Source organism: Rhinolophus ferrumequinum, chromosome 16, assembly GCF_004115265.2.
Source record: "Rhinolophus ferrumequinum isolate MPI-CBG mRhiFer1 chromosome 16, mRhiFer1_v1.p, whole genome shotgun sequence".
NCBI lineage: Eukaryota > Metazoa > Chordata > Mammalia > Chiroptera > Rhinolophidae > Rhinolophus > Rhinolophus ferrumequinum.
In genome coordinates this window covers 2280872-2307251 of record NC_046299.1, presented here as the reverse complement: position 1 = coordinate 2307251, position 26380 = coordinate 2280872, and the positions used below count along the sequence as shown (strand labels likewise).

Genomic DNA, 26380 nt, shown 5'->3' with positions numbered 1-26380 from the left:
TCACACTCCTGTTCCTTCCCAGGCTGAGCCAGGGCTGGCCTGAGTGAGCCAGAGAATATGGTGGAAGTGATGTCATGACTCCCAAGGCCAGGTTGTGAAGCGCACTGTCCCCCCAGTGCCCTCTCAGATCACTGATTCTGAGGGAAGCCAGTGCCATGTCTTGGGGACACTCACACAGCCCTTGAAGAGCCCACGTGGGAGGAACTGAAGCCCCCAGCCAACGGCTGGGACCACATAGGGATGGGTGAGAAAAAAGGCTGATGAAGGACTTTATCAGTTGCTGACGTTTCCAGAATGTGATGGAGAACCCAGGAAGCCTGTAATGTGTCCTGGGATGCAGACCAGGTCAGCCATGGCAGATGCTACTCCAGTGTAACGAGGGAAGAAGGGGGACTGAGGGGAGCAGACCCCAGCAGACGCTGGGCTGCCACACACGGGCTTCCCTCCTTCCTGCCGGGGCCAATCTGGGTGAGTGAGCTCAGGGTTTTGTGTCTCTGCATGAGACAGCGTTTTCCTGACTCGTGGCTTAAGGCCAGCCCTGCAAGACTTGGTGATGTCATCCCCTACTGTGAACCCTGCACTGTCGAGACCCACAGCTCCTGTGACCTGCTGTGTGGCCTCTGCCACCTGGAGCCCCTGCCATGTTCTCACCTAGATCCCTGCGCCGTCGTCGCCCCCCTGGCAGCACGCCCTCTGTCGGAACCCATCACCTCCCGGTCTCAGCTCAGTGCACGTCCCTAGGGAAGCGTCCTCTGGCCGTCGTCTCTGCCCTGCTGCCCTGTCGCATCCTGCACTGGCTCTCCTATTCTTCCCACATTCTCTTATGACTGCCTGGCATTCACACCCCTGCTGCACCCCTCACTTGCACACCCAGCCGCACCCACCACGGACGGAGGTCACCACACAGTACTGCTGATTGAATATTTACCAAATAAATGAGCGCTAAACCAATTAAGTAATTGATAACTCTGAACACGCCTACACTGGGTCTTCTCTCCCTCACACTGTGTGAGCCTGAATTTGGGGCGTCAGTATGTACATAGGGCAACGGGCTCTGTCTCAGGGGACCTTAGAAATACCCATATTGCATCAAGGCGGCTGTTTCCGAGCACCCTGCCGTTTCACCAGCGGTCCTCAGCGGCCACTGAACAGGCCTGAGTGACAGGGACGGGCACAGGCTCTGCCCGTTTCCCAGCAGCAGCAGCCCTCTGTGCCACCTGTGGGACCAGCCTCCAGCCAAGGAGCAAAGCAGAGCTTCCTGACCCGTGAGGCGGTCCTTCCACCAGGGCCGTCGCCACCTCTGAGCCCACTCCTTGTGTCTCCAGACTCCACTCTGTCCGTTCTGGCCGCCAGAGACTTTCCAGAGAATCCCAGGGACGGTTGGAAGATGGGGTCTGCGGACCGTGCGGGATAACGGACTTGGTTCTCTCACTTTCCCAAAGCAGAAGGAGAACCTCTGCCCTCATCTGTTTGTTGTGGGATCCGGGCTGACTTCAGCTAACAAATCTGATGCCGTGTGTAAAAAGCTAAAGGAACCAGAGCTGAGTTGTTGGACTGCCCAGCCCTGGTCCCTATTAGGAGAGGACGGGACCTGAACCCGCCTGGCCAGGCAGCAGGTGGAAATGTCCCCCTTCCTACAACGTGCATGTTCCACGTGGTGCCCTGGCCAGGCGTTCCTCCCGTCCTTGGCCCCCTGCCGAGGACACGTGTCACCTGTCCTGCGGGGACCCTTTTCACCCACACCTACACAGCGTCGTCCTCATTGGAATAGGTGAGAAACCAAAGTCAGCTGCACACTTGGAGCCAGATTCCATCACTCAGAATCCAGTCACAACTTCTTTTGAATTCTTCGCTGCCTGCGGCAAAGGCTCAATGTTGATACTGAGATGAATCCCCAAAGAGCCCCTCATTTCTCTGCAGAGAAATTAAAGCTTGCCAGTTTTCCTTTTGCCTGTCCTTCTGACAGCTCTGTCAGTAATGATATGCCTTCTCCATGGCATAATCCCTGTCCTACGGTGAAGAATAATTCATTAAGAAATTAAGGGCTTAGCTCCTTTCTGTTGGATTGGTCTTCAAAAGTTAGCTAAAATTATTTAACAGACCTCAGGGCTGTTGTAGACAAGCTCTAGAAGCCGCATGGGTGGGAATCCTTCAGAGCCACCCGCCCCTTAAGATTCGTCAGTATTGCCAGGAATTAAGTCAGATGGGCCTGACCGGAGCTTCTGTAGGCTGGGCCAAGGACCGCGGGGCGCTGCCCAGGTTTGCAGGAAGCTTATTTTAGTCTCGCAGGAACAGCGAGACTGTCCGCCAAGAAAGCTGGCCCGGCTCCTTCTCCCCTCCTGGATGCTGGCGAGGGCAACTCCATGATGGCATGCATGGGGTTCCTAAACCGGGCCGGCAGGGGCCGGTGCATTACACAGGTGTCTAGGCTCATGAACACGTGTCTGGCCACCACTGGTGAATTCAGCATGAAGTGGGTCCGAAATCACTCACAACTGGTCCCTTTTCTGCTGTGTGACTGGAGCCACCGAAGAGAAGGCTGATTTGATGTCTCCTTCCTGTGACTGGGCGGGGTGCAGGGACATTGTCTTGCATGCGTTGGTAACTTCGTGACATTTTAAATCCGATTTTCATCCTTTCCTGTCTTGATAACAAGGTTGCGCCCAGAGGGATTGTGGCCCCTGCAATCCGCAGCCCTGTGACGGACGGTGTGCCCCTCCTGCGCAGGGTCCACTAGTCCATGGGTCACAGGTTCCCTGGCCCGAGCGTCCAGGGTATCTGTAAGAGAAAGTGGGTGCTTCACAGCAGAGCCCACCAAATGAAGTGTGCAGGGGTGGGGACATCAAAGGGACTTAGAACTAGTCCTTCAGACTTGATTTTGACCTCCCTTCTTCATGCTGCCACCCTCGGTAGTACGACATCCTGCAGTGCCCTCTCCCGCCCCCGGCATTTTCATACCGTGTATTTCTCTCTCTTTCTCGTATTGTTCAGAAACCATTAGCACCTGTTCAGAAGTCAGTTATTCAGCTTTGAGCTGAATGACAATTATTTGAATGGCAGTGGGTGTTAATGTATAATTATTCACATTCATACCAGGACATTCACGGTTTAATCATTTCTCTGTAGGCCTCCGTAAGTTCGAGCTTAAAGTCTTAGGCATAATTCTTCTGTTAAATAAGTTCCGGGCGCGCTAATTATTGGGAAGGTGAACAGGAAGGCGCCGGTGCGGCTGCGAGGAGGTGGAGCCTCACCTGAGTGACACTCACCAGGTGAGTGTGTCATCTCCCGCGCGTGGGGAGGCAGAAGGTTCATTTCCAAGGGCGAACCGTCCGGGCCGTCTGCGGGTGAGCTCTGAGACTGTGCGTGGTGCGCCCAGACCTGACGGAGCCTGCGGGAACATTTCCGGTTGTAAACACACAGCCCTGTCAGCCTGGCCCTTCCCTGGGACCCCTGTGTCCTCCTTAGGATTACTGAGCACCCCAAAGAGCTTTGGGTGACAAGGGTTATATATCTACATATGCCAGGCTCGAAATTAAACCTGAGGATTGTGTAAATGTGCTAATTTACTTTAAAATTAACAATAATCTATGTTATCAAACGTAATACCTTTATATGAAAATAACTGTATTTTCCAAGACCAGAAACACATAATGACAAGTGTGACGTGGTCTTACATTTTTGCCAGCTTTGTGCATGCTTGCCTTCATGGAAGGCAGCTGTGTTCTTGTGGCGGCTGCTGCATTTATTCTGTCGTGGTCGCACGCGTCACAAGACTTTGGAAAACTCTTCTATGTACCTGTGAGAGAACAAGAATTTAAAAGGCAAATGGAAATGGTTTTGACCTCACAAGCCCACTAAACAGGTCTCGGTGACCCCTAACGCTCCCCAGACCACACTTTGAGGACCGCTATTCTAAAAAGTCAGATATTTTTATTGCTCCCAAAAATTACTCATTGCCTATGTGAGGAGTAATAAAAATCTGTGCTGTGCGTTCCTGATTTTGTTATTATAGTTACTTAACATACAGTAGAATTTACTCTTCTTGGTCCACAAATAGGGATGCTTACCGCTGTGCTCCCTGTCCTGTGCACCTGCTTCAGGCCTCTGTGTTCATCTGTGCCCCCATGCAGGATGGCCTCAGCCAGATCAGAATCAAAGCAGAGCCCCACACCGTGTCCCCAAGGTGGCTGGGGGTGAGTCCCCAAGGTGACTAACAGCCGTGTGTCCATAAGGGGCCCACGCACACAGGTAGCAGTGCCTCACAGGTTCTTTCTTCCTCCCTGACCTGTTTTAGCACCAGTCAAAAAGGGAAGTTTTGAAATGTAGAACACCATGTGTTTTCTTGTTAGCAGAGCCGAGAACCCGTCCTCAGTGAGTGGCAGGTGTATAAGTACAGAACTAGAAGCAGAGTGCAGTGCCCTGAGCTTGACACTGTTCCCGGGCTCCCCAGGCTCATCCATCTCCATAGGCTCGTCCCCCCTTACCTGGAGCAGTTGCAGGCTGTGGGCGACGCCACCGGTCTGCTGTGCCTGGTGACGGGCAGCCGTGATTACATGCCACCTGTGGCTTTCCCAAAAGCCAAAGAAACCCAGGTAAAGCAGCAGACGGTCATGAGGGTGTGTTGGGCGCCACTGTGCCTTCCCAGACTGGCATGTGGTAAAGGGTGCCTCGTTGTGGGGTTGGAAGAGCCGAGGGTTGGAAACCCAGCCCTTAGATCTGTGTGTCCCTTTGGGTGAGGCGTTGGCACACAGGTTAGCTCATGTAAACCTCATGCTGTGTGTGCTATCATTCTGGTCCCCCTTCTACCGGGAGGAGACTGCGGGGTGGTGTGACGGTTGTTTGGGAAACGGCTCAGCTGTGAACTTTGTAGTGAGCGCTCAGGGATGGCAACAAAGTGTGAGGTGCCGCAAAGGGGCTTATGCCTGAGCACCCCCAGCCAAGTGGCCCGGAGCAGCCCACCCCGTCGTGGAGCCTTGGGGAGGCCGCTCCTGCGAAGCAGCACAGAACGATTTTATGCGACACCTGCTTCACGCATCTGTGTGTCTGGGGCACCGTCAATGTCAGTAAACAAATGTAAGCACTTGTTATGCCCATCAGTGATTTTTAAGGAAAGTTACCAAAATCTCCAAATGACTCTTCACAGTAGTGCCCGTGCCCCACGTGCCCCGCTTCCCCGGACCTTTGAGGAACTCCTCTGTGGGAGTGGCCACCCGTGCCGCTCTCCGGGCACGTGCTGACGACTCGCTGCATGCCGAGAACTGTTAGGTGTTCTGGGATTCGCTCAGTGTTGGCGGCATTTCTTACCCTGGAATGGATTTGACTTTTGGAAAGGGATCCAAAATACGTATAAAGAGTCCAATGAAGGTGACCCTCCAGAACGCCAAACTCACTCCTGTCGGCTCAGCGTCTGACGTTAGGAGTGATCGCCTATAGCTGACTTGTAAAGAGGGAACCTCCTCCTTCCATGTGCTCTACTGTCCACAGTACAGAGTGGCTGTGAAACAGAACGGGAATGCTGAAGAAGAGTGGACATCCTTGCTTCGTTCTCAGTCTTGAGGGGAAAGCATTCAGCGTTTCGTGATCAAGTATGATGTTAGCTGTAGGCTTTCTGTCAACACCTTTATCGGGTTGAGGAAGTTACCAGAAGGCGACTTCCTAGATGGCAGAGAGCTTTTATCATGAATGGATGTTGGATTTTGTTCCATTTTTTCTGCCTCATCAGTTAATATACGTACAATTATGTATTTTCCTTCATTAAGCTGTTCACTCAGTAGTTCATATTAGTTCATTATTAATAGACTTTACTTTTTAGAACAGTTTTAGATTTACAGGAAAAATTGAGAGGTGGCACAGAGAGTTCCTTGATACCCCACACCCATTTTGTTCTATAATTGACATCTTCCATTAGTGTGATGCATTTGTAACAATCAATGAACCAGTATTGATGCCTTATTATTAACTAAAGTCCATATTTAATCAGAGTTCCTGAAGTTTGGCCTAATGTTCTTTTGCTCTTCCAGGATTCTGTCTAGGACGTCATATTACATTTGATCATTGTGTCTTCCTTACGTCCCTCTTAGCTGTGTCATTTTCTCAGGTTTCCCTTGTTTTAGGTGACAGTTCTCACAAATACTGATCAGAAATTTTGTAGAATGTCACCTTATTGGAATTTATCTGATGCTTTTCTCATGGTTAGACTGAGGGTATGGGTTATGGAAGACCACAGAGGTAGTGTGTCATTTTTATGAAATCATATCAAAGGTTTATACTAGAATGATCTATCACAGTTGCTGTCAACCTTCACCGGTACCTATGTTAAGCTAAACATCAGTTCACACTAATGTTGACAACTCTAATCCGTTACTACGTGGATTATTCTAGCATCCAACCCTGGCTTATCTGAAAACTCCCACTCCAGCAGTGAGAAACTGGCTCCCACCTTCTGCCATCCATTTACTAAATTGTTCAGGTTTAGAATACTGTAGCACAGTATCAGAATTTTGGACCTGTACCCCCATGGGAAGCAATGTTATCAACTAGAGTCCAATGCATATGTACAGTTAGTTCCTTTTGCCTTTAGTCTTACAGACTCCACTTGTGTCCAAGGTTACCGAGGTCACCACTTCTCCCACCCACTTCCATGGGATTGTTCATAAATCTGTAATACAGATGGACTTTCATCACCATCTGCATTCCTTCCTGGGATCCTCCAAAAGGTTCTTTTGTTGTTAATTTGCATACAAGGTTTTTTCTGTCTCTATTGGTATTCCTTTTCCAAAACATCATATAGTTGGGATTAGACAAGATGTAGCCTTCTCAGACTTGTTTCTCTCACTTAGCAATGTACTTAAGGTACCTCCATATCTTCTGGTGGCTCGATAGTTCACTCTTTACATAGGTGATTAACATTGCCTTGTATCCTTAGTTTGTCGATTTACCTATTGAAGGACATCTTGGTTGTTTCCAGTTTTTGGTAGCAGGTGAATCAAGCTGCTGTAAGCATTCATGAGCAGGATTTTGTGTGAACATAAGTTTTCCAATCAGTTGAATAAATACCTAGGAGTGCAATTGCTGGTTCACACGGTAAGCCTCTGTTTCGCTTTGTAAGAAACTGCCAAACTTTCTCCCAAAGTGGCTGCGCCATTTTGCATCTCATCAGGAATGAGTGAGAGTTCCTGTTGCTGCACATCTTCACCAGCAGTTAGTATGGTCAGGTTTTGTTTGTTTGGTTGGGTTTTTTTCAGCCATTCTAATACTGTGTAATCATACCCCATTGTTTTTATTTGTAATTCTCTAATGACAAATGATGTTAAACATCTTTTTATGTGCTTATTTATCATCTGCATATCTTCTTTGGTGAAGTGTCAGTTCATATCTTCAGCCCATTTTATAATTGGGTTGTTTACTTTCTTATTGTTGAGTTTTAAGTGTTCTTTGTATATTTGGGATATAAGTCCTTTATAAGATATGCATTTTGCAATTATTTTCCTTCAGAGCCCCTGGCTTTTCTTTTTAGTGTCTTAAAAGCATCACTCACAGGGCAGAAATTTTTAATGTATAAAGTTCCAACTTAACATTTTTTTCTTTCATGGATCATGCTGTATCTAAAAACTCTTCCCTATTCCCAAGATCACCTAGATTTTTATCCTGTGTTAACTTCTTGAAGTTTTATAGTGTTGCTTTGTAGATTTAGAGCTCCGATCCATTTTGAGTCAGTTTTTGTAAAAGATGCATGGTCTGTGCCTAGATTTTTTTTCTTTTTTTTTAGGGAGGAGGGGGGACATGTGGCTGCCCAGCACCATTTATTGGAAAGACTATCCTTTTTTCCATTGAATTGCCTTTACTCCTGTATTTATATGAGTGGGTCTGTTTTGTTCTACTCTGTTGATCTACGTATCTATTCTTTTACCAGTACACCTTGTCTTGATTACTGTAGCTTTATATATACACTGACTTTTCACATATTGACCAGCCTTGCATTCCTGGGAGAAGCTCCACTTAATTTTGATGTCTTTCTTTGTTTGTTTTTTATATTTTGCAGGATTTGATTTGCCAGTACTTTAAGAATTTTTGCATCTATATCCATGGGAGATATTAATTTGTTGTTAACATTTTTTTTTATATTAACTTTTCTGTAATTTGATATTAACTTTTCTGGTTTCTGTTTTTTCTGGTTTTGCTATTGGAGTAATTCTAGCCTCACAAAATGCCGTGGGAAGTGTTCTCTCTTCTGCTTCATGGAGCAGATGTTGTTGAATTGATGTATTTCTTCTTTAAATGTTTGGTAGAACTTACTGGTGAAATTATCTGACACTAGTAATTTCAGATTTTAAACTATTAATTCAAGTCTTTTGATAATTATAGAACTATTTCAGTTACCTATTTCATCTTGGATGAGTTGTGGTAGTTTGTAGCTTTTAATGAATTGGTCTATTTCATCTATGTTGTTGAATATTGTGCATAGTTATTTGTAGGAATCCTTTATTATCCATTTAATGTCTGTGAGATCAGTAGTGATATCCCCTCTTTCATTCCTGATGTTGATAATTTGTTTCTTTCCTATATTCTTTATCAGCCTTGCTAGAGATTTATAAATTTGATTGACCTTTGCAAAGAACCCAGTTTTGGTTTCATATATTGTATCCTATTGTTTTCCTGTTCTCAATGTCATTGGTTTTTGTCACTACCTTTATTATTTATTTCCTTCTTCTTGATTTGGTTTTTATTTGCTTTTCTTTTTCTGGTTTCTCAAGTTGGAAGCTCAGATTATTAATTTGAGACCCTTCTTCTTTTCTAAAATATGCATTTAATACTATACATTTCCCTCTAAGTACAGTAGTATCTTGGTTGTCGAACATCTCTGTTGACGAACATTTTGGTTTGCGAACGCCATAAACCTGGAAGTAAATGCTTCAGTTTTCGAACATGTGTCCGAAGTCAAACATGTCATGTGGCTTCTGCTGAGTGCAAGATCCTGAGACCTAGCTGTCGGCTGTTTTCAAACATTTCAAAACTCAACCGATTTTCCAGAACGGATTACGTTTAAAAACCGAGGTACCACTGTATATCTTTTTCCATTCTTTTACCTTTAACCCACCTATATCTGTGATTTGAAGTGAATTTTTTTGACAGTGCATACTTGGGTTATTTTTTAATCCATTCTGATATACTCTATCTTTTCATTAATTAAGGCCATTTACATTTAATGTAATTATTAATAGGATTGGATTTAGATATAAACATAACATTTCATTTTATTATTAGTAGTAATGTTTTGTTTTATTATTATTACATAATATTTTATTTTTTGTTTTCTGTCTTTTCCCTCTTTCATTTCTCTTTCCCCTTTTCTTCCTTCCTTTCAGCTATTTTAACATTTTTTTAGTATTTTATTTTAGTTTATGTTTTAGTTTTTGACCATAATTATCTCTTTTTATAGTTTTATTAGTGTTTGCTCTAGGGATTACAATACTTAACTTTGACAGTCTAATTGGAATCAATATTTTACCACCTTAAAGTGGAATGTAGAAATCTTACCACCATATAGATCTTTTAATTCTGCTTCTCAAATGTCATAGTGACATATGTTTTACATCTACGTACATTGAAAAGCTTATCTGACAATGCCATGATTATGCTTTCAATCATCAAACATATGTTAAAGAATACAATAGAATAGTCTGTGATATTTAGCCAGATAGTTATTATTCCTTTTTTTTTTAAGTAAGAGAGAAAATAAACATATGGAATTACATCAAACTAAAAATTTTTTTCACAGCAAAGGAAACCATCAATAAAACAAAAAGGCATCTTACTGAATGGGAAAAGATATTTGTCAATGATACATCTGGTAAGGGGTTAATATCCAAAATTTATAAAAATCTCATTCAACTCAACACCAAAAAGACAAACAACCCAATTAAAAAATGGGCAGAGGACATGAAGAGACATTTTTCTAAAGAGGACATACAGATGGCCAACAGACATGTGAAAAACTGCTCAACCTCACTAATCATTAGAGAAACGCAAATAAAAACCACAATGAGATACCACCTCACTCCAGTCAGAAAGGGTATCATCAATAAATCAACAAACAAAAGTGCTGGCGAGAATGTGGAGAAAAGGGATCCCTCGTGCACTGATGGTGGGATTGCAGATTGGTGCAGCCACTATGGAAATCAGTATGGAGGTACCTCAAAAAACTGGAAATGGAGCTACCTTATGACCCAGTAATTCCACTCTTAGGGTATCTATCCAGAGAAATCCAAAATGCTAATTCAAAAAAATTTATGCACGCCTATGTTTCTTGCAGCGCTATTCACAATAGCCAAGATGACTGGATTAAGAAGCTGTGGTACATTTATACAGTGGGGTATTATTCAGCCATAAAGAAGAAGGAAATCTTACTATTTGCAATGATATAGATGGACCTAGAGAACATCATGCTAAGTGAAATAAGTCAGACGGAGCAAGACAAATACCATATGATCTCACTTATATGTGGAATCTGAAGAATAGAATAAATGAACAAACTAATCAGAAAAAAAAGTTACCATTTCTTTTGTTCTGCCTTTAATTTTAATGTTCTAAGCTTCCCTCTGGTAGCATTTCTCTTCTCGCCGAAGAATTTCCTTTAGCAATTCTTTTAGGTCAGATCTGCTGGGAATGCATTATTTTGGTGTGTTTTATCTGTTGTTTTTGTTTTTTTTTTTCTTAATCTGAAAATGGCATTATTTTAACTTAATTCTGAAGAATTTTTTTTTTTAAACTGGACATGGAATTTTATGTTGATAGTTCTTTTCATTTAGCAATTTGAAATTGCTGTTTCACTTCCTTCTGGCTTCAGTGGTTTCTAATGAGAATTCTGGAGTCATTCAGATCATTTCACTGTTCCCCTATAAATAATGCAGCATGTTTAAAGTTTTTGAGGTTTATTTTTTCTGTCCTTACACTTAAGCAGTTTGATCATGGTATGTCTAGGAGTGAATTCCTTTGAATGTGTCCAGTTTGCAGTTTGCTGGGCTTCTTAAATCTGTAGTTGTATGTCTTTTGCCAAATTTGGAAAATTGTTAGCTTTTTTTTTTTCTACACTGCACTCTTTTTCTTCTCCTTCTGAAACTCCCAATAATACAAGTGTTAAGACATTTTTGCTTTGTCCCACAGGTCCCCAGAGCTCTTTTTTGTTCTTTGTTTTTGACATTTTCTTCTCTGTTTTTCAGATTGTGTGATTCCTACTGGCTTGTCCAGCTCCATTGACTCTTGCTTCTGGCATCTCCGTTCTGCTATTAAGCCCACGCAGTGCAGTGTTTAAATTGTGGTTATTGTGTTTTTCTGTACTAAGTTCCATTTGATTTGTCTTTGTAATCCTGTGTCTTTTCATTGGTTTCAAGGGTGTTTTCCCTTCTTGTAGTATTTTTATTACAGATCCTTTGAAGTTGTCAGATGATGTATATCAAGTCATCATGCTGTATAACTTTAAATATCTTACAATTTTATTTGTCGATTATACCTCAGAAAGCTGGCGGACGTTGTCAGGTGACACTAACTACAGGTTGTCTCTGCCTTTGCATTTGTTGATTCTTTTCCCAGGTGAGTTGAGGTTTTCCTGTCTGCCTGGGCCCCTGGCCGATCCCCCATGTCCTGCGTCTGGCATGTGGTATCTTCATAGACCTTTCTTATCAGCGCCTCGCTCAGCTGTGAGTGAGGGCTGCCCTGATGTCCACACGTGGCATGGAACGAGCTCATATAAAATCCTGGTGTCTATGACATAGGAAAACATCTTCCAGACCAGTTTTGGGAAACAGTGCCATCACCTCCTGGCTGGTGACATACACTCCAGGGAGAGAGAGAATTTAGAAAACCGTGTTTGCAGGGTTAGGTGGTCACAGGGGTGTGTTTTCAGTAGCCACCCGGACCGATGAAATGGCCATGTCCTAAGGAAAGGGAGTCTGGGAAGCAGGTCAGCCTCCAGCAGAGCCCACCCCCACCCCACTGCGTGAACATGACGAGCAGTAGCCAGACCCCAGCACAGGCCAGAGAAAGGATGAGGAGGACAACACAGGGTGAAGGAGAGGGACTTCCAGAATGTGGGCTGTGGACGCTGCTCCACAGCCCTGGGTTCATGGCTCCAAGGGGGACCGGAGAGGGGGCATCACCGGAGAGAAAAGAGGAATATTGTAATAGTGCTCCTTTGGGCCACCTAAATGATGGTCCAGCCACTGACGACTTATATGGTCACCTCAACCTCAAGAAAATGTTGCCGTATGTTAGTTTTTGTGAGCAGGTTTTACTACATTTTAGAATGATATCTAACAACCGAAGGTGTCAGCCCCCTCCTCGAATACGGGTACAGTTTCAGCGTCAGGTTTTGCACGGGGTGGGGTTACAGCCCTGTCTCTGAGACCTGCTTAAACTAATTAATGTATTTGCTCCCTACAGGGTGAAATTGAGTTTTCAAATACATTTGTAAAACGATGTGCTTGATTGCTAAATATTGCCTTCCTTGAGCTATTTCACCTAATATATTGCCTGGTGTGTGTGTACCAGGTGAGAAATGGTTTCCCATGAAAAATTGACAATGAAGCTGAAACTGTTTGATAAACTCTGCGCTCATAGATGGATGTATAATTGTTTTATTATACGATACTTTTACAGTCGGAGAGAAAGGTGCTGTGTAATCTGACAGTAATTCGTCAGAGCAGCACTCGAGGCTGGCGCTCAGACGACCGCGCACTGAGGTGCCCCAGCTTCTGGGAACTGTTCTGTGCTCCGCTAGGGTTTGCACACACACACACACACACACACACACACACACACACACACACACCTCTCATTGTGTTCCGACAGGTTCAGTAGAGTTCCAGGCTGTCCTCCTGGAAAAGCTAGGCAGCATCCTCTTCCTGGATCAGAACTTGGAAAACAGAAAGCGACAACTTTGTGCTCTCCGGGGGAGGTGGGAGATTGGCCTCTGCTTCTCACAGTGTGGACGTGCTGCTTTATTGTTTCTTTTCCAAGACAGCTGTCCCTGAAATCGCTTTCCTGCAAGTTATCACCAGGCTGCCTCGCTTTTCTTTCTTCCCCTCCCCTTTTTTTTTTCCCCCTTTTTTTAAGTGAGGCATAGCAACAATAATAATGATTAACAGTTTGGTTTGGAAACCCGTTCTGAAGAAATCACAGCAAACAGAGTCTGTTTGCCTAAGGAAACCTTCGCAGCAATCAGCCAGCGGCACAACTGCCTGCGCTAATGAACCCAAAGCTGTTAATATGGTTCCTTCGGTTAAATTGATTCATGAATTTTGAAGAGAACATTATCTAATGAATTTTCTTTGAATAGAAAGCAATTAAAAGGACAAATCAGTCTGATTAACCCCAAAGTCACCCTCCTGCCACAAACGGTGTACAGTTTGAAATTATATCATAAAAAACTAGAGCACATTTGCTATCTTTTGGCCTCTCCTAATCCATGTAAATTAATGAACAACAAAGTTAATTTCTTTGATGACCCTTTTCTCGTATCACCTGGATTATGCTGATGTTTAATTTGCTTAATGTTATAATAAAGACTAAACAGATTTTTTTTCCCAGCGAAGTGATTATCCTTCCCTTCAGTTAAGAAGTGATTTTTATTATTTAACACGCATGTGAGGGTGTGTTTCCTTTAAGAACCAAATCACACTTTGCCAGGTTGGCACCGACTGTAATTGGTGCAGTTATGGGCACACTCCTTTGTTGTTGCCATCAGGACCTCCTTCCGCTGGAGGGCTCATGCCCGTGGCGGGGCACGCAGCTCTGGCCTCCTTTGGAAAGACAATAGGTGTCGATTCCGATGGGCCTGCATCCTGGGCACGCAGGCGTCCTCTTTCCTCCGCAAACACTGCACCAGAACGGCTCTAACACCCGGAGGCAGAGGGAGAGAGTGGTCTTTCGTGCACTCACCTGTTCATTCGTGCAGCACCATGTAGAGTAAATGCAACTGGATGCGGTTGGTCCATTAAAGCGGGAATAAAGTTGTGTGATACTTGCAGCCACGCTCCTTACAGAGGCCTGCAGTCAAGGTCCTCGCCAACCCCTGGTACCTTGGTGTCTGTCTGGCAATCTGAGCCTGCTCGCTACAGGATGTGGACAGCTAGCAGAACCTCACAGCCCAGCCCGTGGCTTCTTTTTTCCTTCTGGGTCCCAGCTGAGGTTGGGAATGAACCAGCAGTACAAAAGGTTTTGAAGTCGGTGGGCAGGTGGGGCCTTCTGTGCTTATTAATTGAACCGCGTGCTAATTTATACATGCGGGCGAACTGGGAGAGCGTCAGGCAGGAACGAGGGAAGATGGGCCGAAGTTGTCAATCTGATACGTTGCTGGGATGCCTGCAAAGGAGCCAGCCTGCTCCGTGCCCTGCCTCACGCTTGTACCTCCTTTCCAGGTGATATGGTGACAGCAGCGTGCGTAGAAACCGTGTTTTAATTGAATCTAACACCTTGATTTGTGTTGATGCATTTTCTGTTTGGGGACTGACAGCTATTTATATCCGAGCTGTTGGAGCCGTTTGTCCAAATAACCTCATTCCGCCTTCTTCCTTCCAGACTCATTCACCAGGCAGGTGTTGTGGAAGCTGCTGAAGGATGTGAAATTCGGAGACGTGGTTTCTTACCAGCAGTTAGCGGCCCTGGCAGGCAACCCCAACGCGGCGCGGGCGGTGGGCGGAGCGATGAGAAGCAATCCGGTAAGTTTGTGTCCACGTGGAGATGGGTCAGCCGGGTGGGCACGTGGCCTCGGCACTGCACGCAGGGGGCCAAGTGTCATTTAACTTAAGCGTGTTTCCGAGGCAGCCTGTGCCACAGTGGGTGGGGAGAGAGGAAGCGTTTGTGAGGGGCTCCTCCACCCGTTTTTGGTGAAGGTGATGAGGAAGCTTCCCGCACACCACCAGAAGCCCCCTCCCTCCGGGTGTCAGAACCACAGGATCCCCTTGTCGGGGAGCACAGAGGGCGGGAAGCCTGGAGAAGTGGCAAGCGGACAGTCATCTATTCGCTCATCAGCTGGGGTACTGGTTGCCTAGTGTGTGCCAGACGTTCTTCCAGGTGCCAGGTTACAGCCGGAAACACAAGCAACAGCCTCACCCTTGTGGAGCTTCCGTTCTGGAAGGATGTGCGTGCAGCGTCCACAGCCAGCCCCATCTCCCAGAGGCCACGCTCTGTGACGAGGTCCAGTCCTCCTGGGCCTGACTGTTAGAAAGGGTTCACGTCGGACCTGAGAGCACCCAGCTGGTAGAGCTTAGGACCCTAATTCGCTGCATGCAGGCATGTTTACCCCAGGCAGGGCTGTCTCCAAGCTCTTCCACATCCTGGCCCTCCTGTGCTGGGTAGTCAGGGTCTGCTGAGAGCAAGGTTCGCAGAGCAGGTGGAGCTGGGCTGCCCAGGGTGGGGGCCGCAGTGTGGGGTGGCTGCACCTCTCAGACCCAGAAGTGCAGAGGGCACCTTTGCTCCCTGTCACATCACACACAGGCCGCAGGCCATCCAGTTGTGCAAAGCAAGTCAGCACAACAAAGGCTGTGAAGTGGGCCTGGCCAAGGTCACACATGCCTGTGAACCCTGCGTGTGGGTAGGACGGGTGCCCCAACCGCACAGCAGCTCGGCCCGCCGGGAGACCCGCTCAGACATGTGAGGCCCCTGGCATGTTTCCGTCCTCATCAGCCTGTCCAGGGACCGGCCGGTTTCTCCCTTCAGCCATAGGAAACTCTCCAGGAGGAGAACAGAATGCCTTCTGATCAGGAAGAGCAAAGAGCATCGTTGAATCATGGGATAGGAAATTACTAAATCAGACCCACTTTTTAAAAATTGCGGTGGCTTTGCTGTATATCGTCAAACCTGTTTTCATCCCTGCTCGCAGGGGACAGGCAGGCGTTTGCACAGCACGCTCAGTGCTCCTGCCACTGGCTCACGGCAGCCTGAGGGCAGAGCCCGGCGTTGCAAGAAGATGGCAGTTACTTGGGCTTTCGCACAGAACTACATTGGCATTCTTTAAGAAGCAGCTCCTGTTTATAGTGAGTGGATCACAACATCTCAATAAGCACGTCTCACCTGGAAGTCCTCCTGCCGTAGGAAAGTACCCAGATTGTCAGGCACAGTACATGATGTGTATGAGGCATCACACCCACCACCCGTGCCTCTCCATGTCCTGAGTTCTCAGTGACGAGGGCAGTCAGCCCCATTAGCATGTCGTTTAGCAACTGCCGGGTGCCCAGTGACATTAGAACGCATTCTCACCACGCACCGAGGGTCACGTTTTTACAGAGTGTATGGAATGACTCTGAATCAAGTTTCTGAATATGATTTTTCACATTTGCCAGTAAAGCCTACGTGTATCTTCCTTTTGGAAGGCCACCATCTTCTCCCATGTTGTGACTCAGTCTGACTTTGCTCCAGATAAAAAGGCCACTCAGACACTCTGGAGTCATAGGTCCACGGAGAGCCCGGCGAGAAGCACGTGGGAAGCTAACGGGCCTCCTGCGTCCCTGCCGTCACTGTGTTCTGTAGGTATTCTCCGTTGGTCCCAGACCTCCATCCCTGTTCCAGGCCACTTCTACTGTCCACGTCCCGTGGGTAGAGTTACCCATTTTCCTCTCACTCCTTGACGTCCGTGTGACGCCCCCCAAGCACACATGGAGACAGCTGCCCACCACGCCTGCTCCCGCACTGTGTCCGACTCCTGCCTCTGGCTGGAGAAACGAGCTCTCTAACGGACATATACAAATAAACAGCCCCCCCACCTGCCTCTGCAGTGACAGCGCTTCCTCTCTCTGGTGGAGACGCCGTGGCCGACCAGCAATCGCGCTGGTGGCAATATTCAGGAACATTTATTGTCCTGCAACCAGCATGACTGGCGCCTCAGCTATTAATCTCTATGAGTGTCTCTGTTCGAGTATGGCCTCAGTCACTGAAATTTATAAAATAGGCTCTCGCAGGGCTTAAAACTCTAATGCCCGTGAAGTCCTCATGTTGACCTTCCCGTCGCGGGCCAAAGCCAAGCCCGGCGGTGACGACAGACTCGGCAGGAAAACACAGCAGGTGCCCCCTCCTCTTGGCAGCCACCTCCCTCTGTGCCAAAGACAGCCTTTCCACAGGCCTGCCTCCACAGTTAGGTGCTGCGTGTACCTCACGCAGGGACCCTCAACCTGATGAGGACGTTGCAGACGTGCCAGCCGCTGCAGGACCTGAGAGATGCCTCCCGTTCCGGTGCAGCCATGTCAGACATGCTCCTGTGAGAAAGCTTCAGATGCGTGGGTGACAGCAGGGAGCGTGGCAGTGCTCAAAGCGTTCCCATAAAGTTCGTGAAAACCTTAGGACAGGCTGGGGCATCCAGGAGGTGGCCCAGACCTGAGGGAGACGGGGCCAGGTCAGGGGCTGGGCCACGATCGACGTCCTGCGTGGGTGTCTCCCCTCCTTGGTGCAGAAGCGCCCGCACGGGCTCCCGCATGAAGACGCATCGTCAGGATTTGCTCCTTGAAAACACCTCTATCCAGATTGAATAGGGCAGTTGTGTGTTTCCGCGATGGCGTGAAAATGGACTTGGAATGTTGCAGACACCATAGATCTCGCTGGGCATTCATTCCTTCAGGGGCCCACCATAAATGCGGACACATGCTGGTTCATATCTCGGCGTTAACTGCTGGCATCGTTTCTCCTCCCCTGCCAGAAGGAGAGATGGTTGTCACTGTGTGGGAGTTTCGTCCCATCCAGACACCTGGTTTTTCCAAGGCTTTCCATGCGGGACTCACTAGCCCAGGGCAGACGGTTTGGCAGCCTTCTGGAAGGCTCTGTCCCAAACCCCGCATGGAGGACGGGTTTCCCATAGAGCAGACTGAAGACTGCTCCCGCCCTCCCCCACAAAGCACCCGTCCGCTCATCCTCAGACAGAATTTGCTAAATGCGGTTCAGAGGCAATCAATAGGGCGCACAGAGTGCTTCCCACCTTTTTCTAAACAAAACGCATTCCGGAGGAGTTAGTTTATTCACAGATTGCCACGAGCACTAATGACCCCCGAGCCTTGTTCTGCCACTCACCCAGATGGCTGTTGATAAAGATTTAGCATCATGTTCTAAGTGGCAGGGCTGTCAGTGGGGCTGAACCATTTGACCAGAAGAAAAAAACGCACAGGGAGCTATTGATTACAGCTTCTCGGTGTCACTTGTTCACCAGGATTTAGGTATTGATGAGGCGCGAGTGAAACAAGCGCGTTCCCCTGTGGGCTGCTACCGCAAGAACAAAGGTGAAGCTGGAGAAAATATTCAACCAGCACCAGAATCAGAGGGATTCCGCTATTGATTGAAAGGCCCCTTCGTGTTATTTTTGTTGGAGACAAATCTATGGGTTTGGAAGTTTTATAGCATTTGAGAAAGGGTTTGTGTAAGTGATGGATTCGCGTATTGGATGAATTAGATTTCACAGCATGAAGATTTCAATGCAGCTGTGATATTATGAGCTGCTTGGTTATTGATAAAAATTACATCTTATGCAGCACAGGCGTTAAAGAAGAGGGCATGGAGGGCACGGCTCCTTGGAAATGTCCTTAGGGCCCCAATAAATTTTAGCAGGTTTCATTATTTTAATAGTGTGAAACCTGCCACCAACATGAGCGGAAGCAGAAGCAGTGTTCCCCGTTTGTAACTGGGGGAAACAATGCATGCTCGGTAAGTCACTGCATGCATACGATGAAGCTGGGCGTAGCTGGAATTATACCTGCTGTCCCATGCAGCAGTCCTGTTATCTGCATGTATGTAGAGAGGGGGTTTCATATCACACACTTTTGTCATTTCATAGCTTGTGGGGAGGGAGGGAAGAAAATCAAAGGTCACCTGTGAAATCTGCTGTTAGGGAGGGAAATTGTACCTAAATGTTTTCAAAACTACACTGAATTAAATGCCTACCTCTGTGTCAGTCAAAAGTTGAATTGTAGATTGTCAGATAAGCATGTCCTCACAGCAGTTATCACTGTGACGATGGTATCTGATAAAACAAAACAAACAGCAAAAAGCCCTCCATCTGAGTAAATATGCTATTCTTAACGTTTTCTGTTACTCCTTCCAATAAGGGGTTGATGCCATTTGCAGGTCTTGGCAGTGTTACTGCTTTTCACTCTGTTAAACTACACTGAACAGGAGATCAGCTCTCACCCTCACCACGCCGGTCGGCGGAGAAGGCCCCGAGATGGCACGCGTTCCCTTGGCAACCCAAACTTTGGGAGGGAATCTGGCCTGGTGTGAGCTGTGGGGGGAATCAGATTCCCGGGTCCCAAGCCAAGTCGTACTCCCGGCCCCCAGGTCCCACCTCAGCAGTCCCCTGGGGGGCGGTCCGAGGGGTGTGAGGGCTGAGCTCTGCCTCTGCCAGGCTGCATGGAATTCTTTGCCCCCAAAAGCCAGGTAAACTTGGGCGAGAGACTTAATGTGACCTGAGGACAATGCCTGGCCTGGGGCTTGTTGGAGGACATGATGTCATGACGTGCCCTGTGGGACACGGAGCAGGCGTTCCTCGATGACGTTATTGAGCGCCATGTCCAGGAGGAGACTGACCGTCATGCCATCCACTAAGAGTCAGGTGCCACTCAGAGCCCTGGAGGGGGCACTCCAGACAAGTGGGTTTATGCGGCCAGCTGAGACGGACAGGTGCCCAGCTGGTGACACCTGTGCTCCGTTCACAGTGAAGAGTGTGTGGTGAGGGCAGAAGCAGAAGTGACCACCCCAGGGAGCAAAGGGCAAAGGGTGATCCTGGGCACATGTGCTCAGCCACTTCGTCAGTTCCTCACTGACCAGGGGCTGTGCCCACTGCGCATGGAGGCAGGGGCCAGACCCCCTCTCTGCTGAGCTGCAGCTGAGTGCAGGCGCACGGTGGGCAGGAAAACAGGACTTGGAGTCTAAGAAGAGAAGTCCTTGCCCTTAGCAACCTGACAGGAATGGCTGGTTTTGTCACTGGCACACGTGGAGAGGATGGCCGGATGCAAGTGCACAGAGAGGAGCGCAGGGAGAGGCAGAGGGCAGGCCTGGAGCTGCGGGAGGTGGGCGGGCCGGGGACCAGCCCTGAGCGCTCCCTGGACGCCTCCTGAGGCCCCCCCACGTGTGGGGTCCACTGGCATCTGCACCCTTCTTCCCAACCCGGGCCCCCGTCCCTAGAGCTGGCCCCAGTTCCTGTAGTTGTGAGCACTGGCAGTGACACTCATCATGGAGCAGCCAGTGATGTTTTGCACCGTGATGAGGCCTGCCATCCAGCCTGTCAAGAAAGCAACCGAGAATGAGGCCGTTTTCCCAGGCGCTCGAGCAGACCCTTTCCTCAGGAGCAGTTGGAACTCTGCGGAGACCCCACCGCTCCCGGGGGCCCACCAGGAGCCACTCTGCTCAGGCGCCCCGAACTGCTTGCTGGGATATCTAAGCAGGCGCCGATTCCCGGAGCCCTGGCAGGGGGGACACATGGTGCCCATTGTGGTGGGCAGCCCCCTGCTGTGAGGCCACCCTGGCACACTGGGCATGCTCAAAGTCGTGTCGATAGGGCTGCTCAGGGAGAGGAGTCAGCCGCTCGAGGTGGCTCCGTCCACTGTGGTTTTAAGGGACCATAAATTACACCCCTTTCTTTTCCTCCCATGTTCTGAACCAACTGAGAAATGGATAGAGGACTTCAAGACATTAGTGTTTTTAGGATAGAAAAGCTACGGTAGACAGGTGGCATGGCTGTGTGGGCTTTCCAGGAATCCCTGCTGGAATTAGACCCCTGTCCTGTCACCAACCCCAGCAGGGGCAGGCACTGACCAGGTCTCAGAAGCCATTGGGGGTGGGGGAGAGACGGCACCAAGAACAGACTGAGGGGTGGGCCAGCACCTGTGAGGGGTCAGTGGAAGAGCTGGCTGGCCTGTCCCAGCCCAGATAGGGTGGTGGTGGTGGCGAGTGCAGCTCCTCAGGTGGGAAGAGATGGGAGCTGGAACATCCCAAATTTTCTGAGTGTCCAGAGACCAAGGAGGGGACATAGGTATCCAAGGGCACGGGCGGTGTAACGAGGGCTCAGCAAACCTTTCCTATAAAAGGCCAGAGAGTAAATGTTTTAGGCTTTGCAAAAGCAGCCACACAGTATGTCCCAAGTGGCTGTGGCTGTGTGCCAGGAAATCTATTTACAGAAGCGGGTGTGGACTGCGTCCAGCTGCAGCCCGGGTGCTGACCCCTGGGTTCAAGTGGCCTGCGTGAGTACAGCCCTCCCGAGGTCGCCTGTTCCTTCTCGGGGAGGTTTGAGAACTTTACATGCCACCCCAGAACTTGGAAGTGTAACTGGAAATTCTGTAAGTGCACATTATTAATCATGGACCAAATGAAATTCAATTTTCTCCTCCCAAATCTTGGTGCGAAGGGATTCGCCGGCAGATGCTGCAGTCACCCCGGGGCATCATGTCCCTCCCCGGCCTGCAGAGACCCTCCGAGACCCTTGGGAGTTGCTGAGACAGAGCCACCTTGGGGCCCCCGCTAGCTCCCTCACCAGCGGCCTGCCAGTGGATGAGTCGCTGCAAGGCGGCCCCGGTCAGTGAGCTCCGGGGGCCTAGCTCTCGACTCCCAAAGAGCTCACTACCCCAGAGCCCCGGTTGATGGTAGCCTCCCTGTTTTCCAGGTCCCCATCCTCATCCCGTGCCATCGAGTGGTCCGCAGCAGTGGAGCCATGGGCAACTACTCCGGAGGAGTGGCTGTGAAGGAATGGCTTCTGGCCCACGAAGGCAGCCTGGTGGGGAAGCTGGCCATGGAGGGGGCTCCCGTCCAGCCAGAACCCCAGCCAGCCGGCCGGAATTGAGCGTTTGTGGTAGCAGTGAATATCTGAGTGGCACATAAATGGAGTAGCATGTCGGAGGTGGCTGTGTCGGGGTGTTGGTATATTAAAAGATCCGGACGTGTCCTGGGGGATGCGTGTGTGTGTGTCCTTACTTGTTTTTACGTTATACAGCAGAGCGCGTTCAGAAGACCGTCCATTGTGTGAATAGTTTGTTCCCTTCTCTCACACTGTTGTGGGGCCATTTCTAACGTCTGTTAAAACAGGGATGAGAGAGTGGGAGCACTGGATGTGTGAGGGTGACCACCCTGGAAGGGGAGCGTCCTGTGCCCACGGGGAACAGCTGGCTGTCTCGGACACCGCACCTGTGCCCGGAGCCAGCTATAGACAGCAGGCCCCGGCATCCTGCCCACGCTGCAGCCGTGTGTGTCCCCAGAAGCTGGCCACGCCAGCAAGTTTCCTGCCTTCCCCTTCTTCCTGGCTGTCAAAGCTGCTGAGTCAAGGGTTCACTCTCACGCCTTGTTGAAGGATGGGGAATAGCCGTGGAAATGGGTGCTTACGGTGGTTTTCTAGCTTTGACCTTCCAGCTGCCAGAAAAGCTAGTGCAGGATGCATCCATTTTTAATCTGTATCTATGGAATAGAAAATAACCACTTGCAAAATGATTGGGGAAAACAGGCCACTGTCTGGGTGAGGGTGTGATGGAAGGGGCACTTGTCTGAGGGACGGTGTCGCCCCAGCCCCAGCCTCTTGGGCTCCTCCCGGCCTTGGCACCCGCTGAACAGTAGGTGATGAGGGACCCAAGCATCCCCATCCCAGCGCCCCAAGGTCAAGCCTAGAAGTCAGAGGTGACACACAAGGGTGAGTGGGCGTATGTCCCCGGCAGCAGTGGAGAGATTTCCAGCATCTGCTGCGCCGCCCAGTCTGATCCTTCGTTATCATCTTGTCATCTTAGCTATATAATTAACTGTGTCTGAAAGCAGAGGCGAAACTTGTAGCTATGCATGTGGATAAATAAAATAGAGCATATGATATATGGAGAAAATAAACTATACCCAGCTGTGCAATAGAAAGCTGTATTTTTGTCAAGGGTTCCTGTGACGGGGTAAACCACAGCAGAGACGCTCAAGTGGTTTGTATATGTCACCAGAAACTTGGATAAAAATACAGCCTTATAATGCGTACGGTTTGGGTGTATTTTATATTCCACGTTACCTCAATGCCAACAAAAGAACAGGATCCCAACGTGAACAAACTTTAGGCTTTCCTGACCAACTTAAGATTTATCGTATCCTTTTCTTACATCCACCAGATCAATTCTGGATTTTCTTCCCCTTGAAAATAAAGTGATATGAGCATTACCCGATCCTCTGATTTGGCTCCTTCTCAGGGCTTTAGTTTTGAAGTGAGGTAAGTCAGATTCCTGCAGGAGCTGTGTAGATGCTGGGGGGGGGGGGCTTCTGCCTCTGAGCTCCCCCCAGCTCCATGGAGCCTCGCGGGGCTGCAAACACTTCATGCCCTAGGCAAGCTTTGAGAACCAGAAGCTCGCTCTCGTTGGACATCTCTCTGTCAGAGCAGAGAGGGGGCCCGTTTCTGTTTTTGGCATGTTGGGAAGACGAGTGGGGGGTCTGGGGTGCACTTTGCATCTGGGGGTCATGAAGATGGTTGTGTTCTGAGCTCGCCAAGGAAAAGGTTTCGCTGCAGCCACTGACGACCACCAAGAGTCCTCCAGTCTGCCGTCCTGCTCTGCCCTGCACTGGTTCTCGGAGGCAGCAGCCTCAGCCTCGCTGGCCTGGATGCGGGTTTTGTCTGAGCACTTTCCAATAGAGGGCACCATAGCAGTGCACTAGGCTGTGGTTGGGAGACCCCAGCCTCCACTGCTGCCTGAGGATGGATTTGCAAGTGGGCAGCAGGAGGGAACTCTCAGCTGGGCTCTAGGACCGTCCCATGAAGCGCAGTGTACCGTCAGGGCTGCCAGCAGAGCAGCAGGCCACCCAGTGACACTGTCACACCCTGACAATGCTCCAGATGTCCCTCTGCACACAGGCCACCTCCTGGGCCAAGGGAGTGTGAGTCCCTTACGTGGGGAGCCTCCACTGCAATCCAGATCCCCAGGCAGGCTCTGAGGAAGGTCCTGGGCTGCACAGCCACACACATGCCGCCACGTGCGGCCACGGGCCCGCCCCTCGAAGCCATCCGAGGTGACCCTGCAGCTGTACATGCCTGGCACCGCCTGTTTGGGCCATGCCCTTGGTGCAGTACAAAACCATGTTCTGTTTGCTCTCTCCCAGGGCTCCCTCGGCCCTGTCAGAACAGGCTTGATATATGCCCCGAGGTTCCCGCTGACAGAGGCAGCAGCCCAGCTCAAACCGGAGTGGCCATGTACCGCTCCAAGGACAAGCTCTGCAGAGGCCGACATGAAAAGCCAGCACGGGTCGCCCCGAGCTGCTGGCGCTCCTCAGGGTTGCAGCACGGCTTATGAAAATAGAGAGGAAAAGGGAAGGCACAAAGAAATACAAAAATATTTTCCAAATAAAAAGAATGTCGACACGAGAGCTGTGTTCCTTGGCTTCGGCCCCAGGTCGTCCTCACCGATCGGGTTTCCCCATCCATCCAGCGCATGGAGCTTTGAACGCTGACACGGGGACCCGCGGGCGGCATGACAGCTGGCTGTGTGCAGCCGCTCAGCCAGGGCACGCTGTTCTCACCCATTTCCGGAGACCCAGATAATGAAAGGTTTGGAAACAATGTGTGTTTCTGTGGAAACACTCACAGTGAAGTAGATGCCCTCAGCCACGCAGGAGGCTGAGTTTTCCGCAGCGTCCTTGTGTTCTTCCCCCATCCCTTTCCCTTCCAGGAGCAAAGGTGTCAAGCTCCCTCTTTCGCCACACCCTGTGGCTGCATCCAGTCAGTGATGAAACCACAGTACCTGCCTGACTGCTTCTTGCCCGAAGAAGAAAACCTGACTGCCGGAACATGGGACGTCGTGGCGTGGGCTGGGTGGGTGAGGAACCCTGAAGGAAGGCTTATGGGCGCGGGCAGGGCTCAGCGGGTCTGCAGCCAGAGGTGGCAGGCGGGGTGGCATTCTGAGGAAGTGTGCCGCCTCACCTGTGAGTAACTCAGACGGGATGTTTAACTCGTGTCCGCTTCTTACCCAGCAGAACGGTCACCGAACGACCCTCGTGTGACTTGAAAATTGGCTGGAGATCGAGTCGTGGAGGGTGCGCCTTTTCCCAGGGTCCCCGCCCCTCCGTGCTGTTCACTCCTCAGAATCTGCTGCTTTCCAGTGGCCAAGAACCTCCAGCTGTGGACGGCAGTGTTACCCCAGAACTTCCGTCCCTGAAAAGTGCAGCCTAAGAATAAGCACTGGACGAGGAGATGGCTTACAAGCGTAAGGGGCGGTGCGATGCACCGAGGGCCCGGGGCACCAAAATTCCTGCAGGAATGCGTTCACGGGTGCCATTGTCATCCCTGACATGGCCCACACAGGACGTACGTGCACTGGTGGCCCTGTCCCCTCCCGTCTCGGCTGTTGGCACGCCTGCCACTCTGACCACAGGCAGCAATGCCAGCTCAACCTCTGCCACCATTGGATCGGGCGGGATGGCACCGCTGAATCGATGTGAAAATGGTTCATTTCACTTCAGAGCTTGCCAAAGATCTCAGTCCTATTTTGGTTTCAAGCCGCATATAGGAAAACTGAAGTGATAAATAAATGGGCTTAATATGAGACACAGAAAAAAAAAAAAAGAATTTGTTTTATTTCACTCAAAAGATTTCCCAGAAAACCAACCAGGAAACGGAACCTTCCCCGTGGTCTCTGAGCGCTGGGATGCATTTGGGCCTCTGTGTGTCACTGGCATGTCTGTTTGCTTGCTGCCCTCCTGGCAGGGGGGTCATGGAGAGGGGGCAGTGCGAGGCCCTCGGCCGGGGTTTAACTGTTTGGCCTCCCTCGGCCCATCCAGGGTCTGTTTTCTTGCTTGTTCACGGGCATTTGATTGAAAGTTTGTGTTTAGGAAGCTGAAGTTCACATCAATTGTATCTGTTATCAGTTTGAAAGACGTTAAGATTTAAATGGAACTCTGCCCAGCAGCCCGTCTCTCTGTCTGTCTGTCTGAAGGAATGGAGGTGGCAGTTGAAAGCCAGGCCCAGAGCTGGAGAAACTGCAGGTACCGACACCTCCCTAAGTGACTGAGGGCAGCCGCCAAGAGTCCCCGGACCCCATGGCTCCAGCTGCCGACAGATGGAGAGCGTCTGGTCTCCATCATGCGGTCGGCTCTGAAAGGATCTGGGCGGGTGGCGTGCGTGAGAACTTGGAGGTGCACCCTGGGCAGTGAGTGAGGTGCATGCTGGGGCAGAGCCCGGCCGGAACGCACCTCGATTGATGAAAAGACGTCATTAGCAAGCCTTTCGAGTTTCTCATTAATGCTTTTTTTCATCGAAAAAAGCCACAAGAAAAATTCCACATGGACAGTAGTTAAGATCGATCCTGGAAAATGTGGCTTTGGTGGTGTTGGCGCCTTCGAAGACCCCACACACACACTGAAGGCCGTGCTTTTGAGCTGCCGTCTGGGTCACGAGTGGGTCTCGGTGACGGTG

At 49.4% G+C, this 26380-nt stretch overlaps 1 protein-coding gene across 2 annotated transcripts in view; it reads left to right on the top strand.

The window, feature by feature from the left end:
* MGMT (O-6-methylguanine-DNA methyltransferase) overlaps positions 1-21909 on the top strand; it is a 247091-nt gene extending 225182 nt beyond the window's left edge. For both annotated transcript variants that reach the window (XM_033129707.1, XM_033129708.1), the window contains exons 4-5: positions 14575-14714; positions 21629-21909. In XM_033129707.1, the coding sequence (XP_032985598.1) occupies positions 14575-14714; positions 21629-21805 (317 nt within the window). In that variant the 3' untranslated portion in view covers positions 21806-21909. The remainder of the gene's footprint in view (positions 1-14574; positions 14715-21628) is intronic.
* Positions 21910-26380: the final 4471 nt, after the last annotated feature.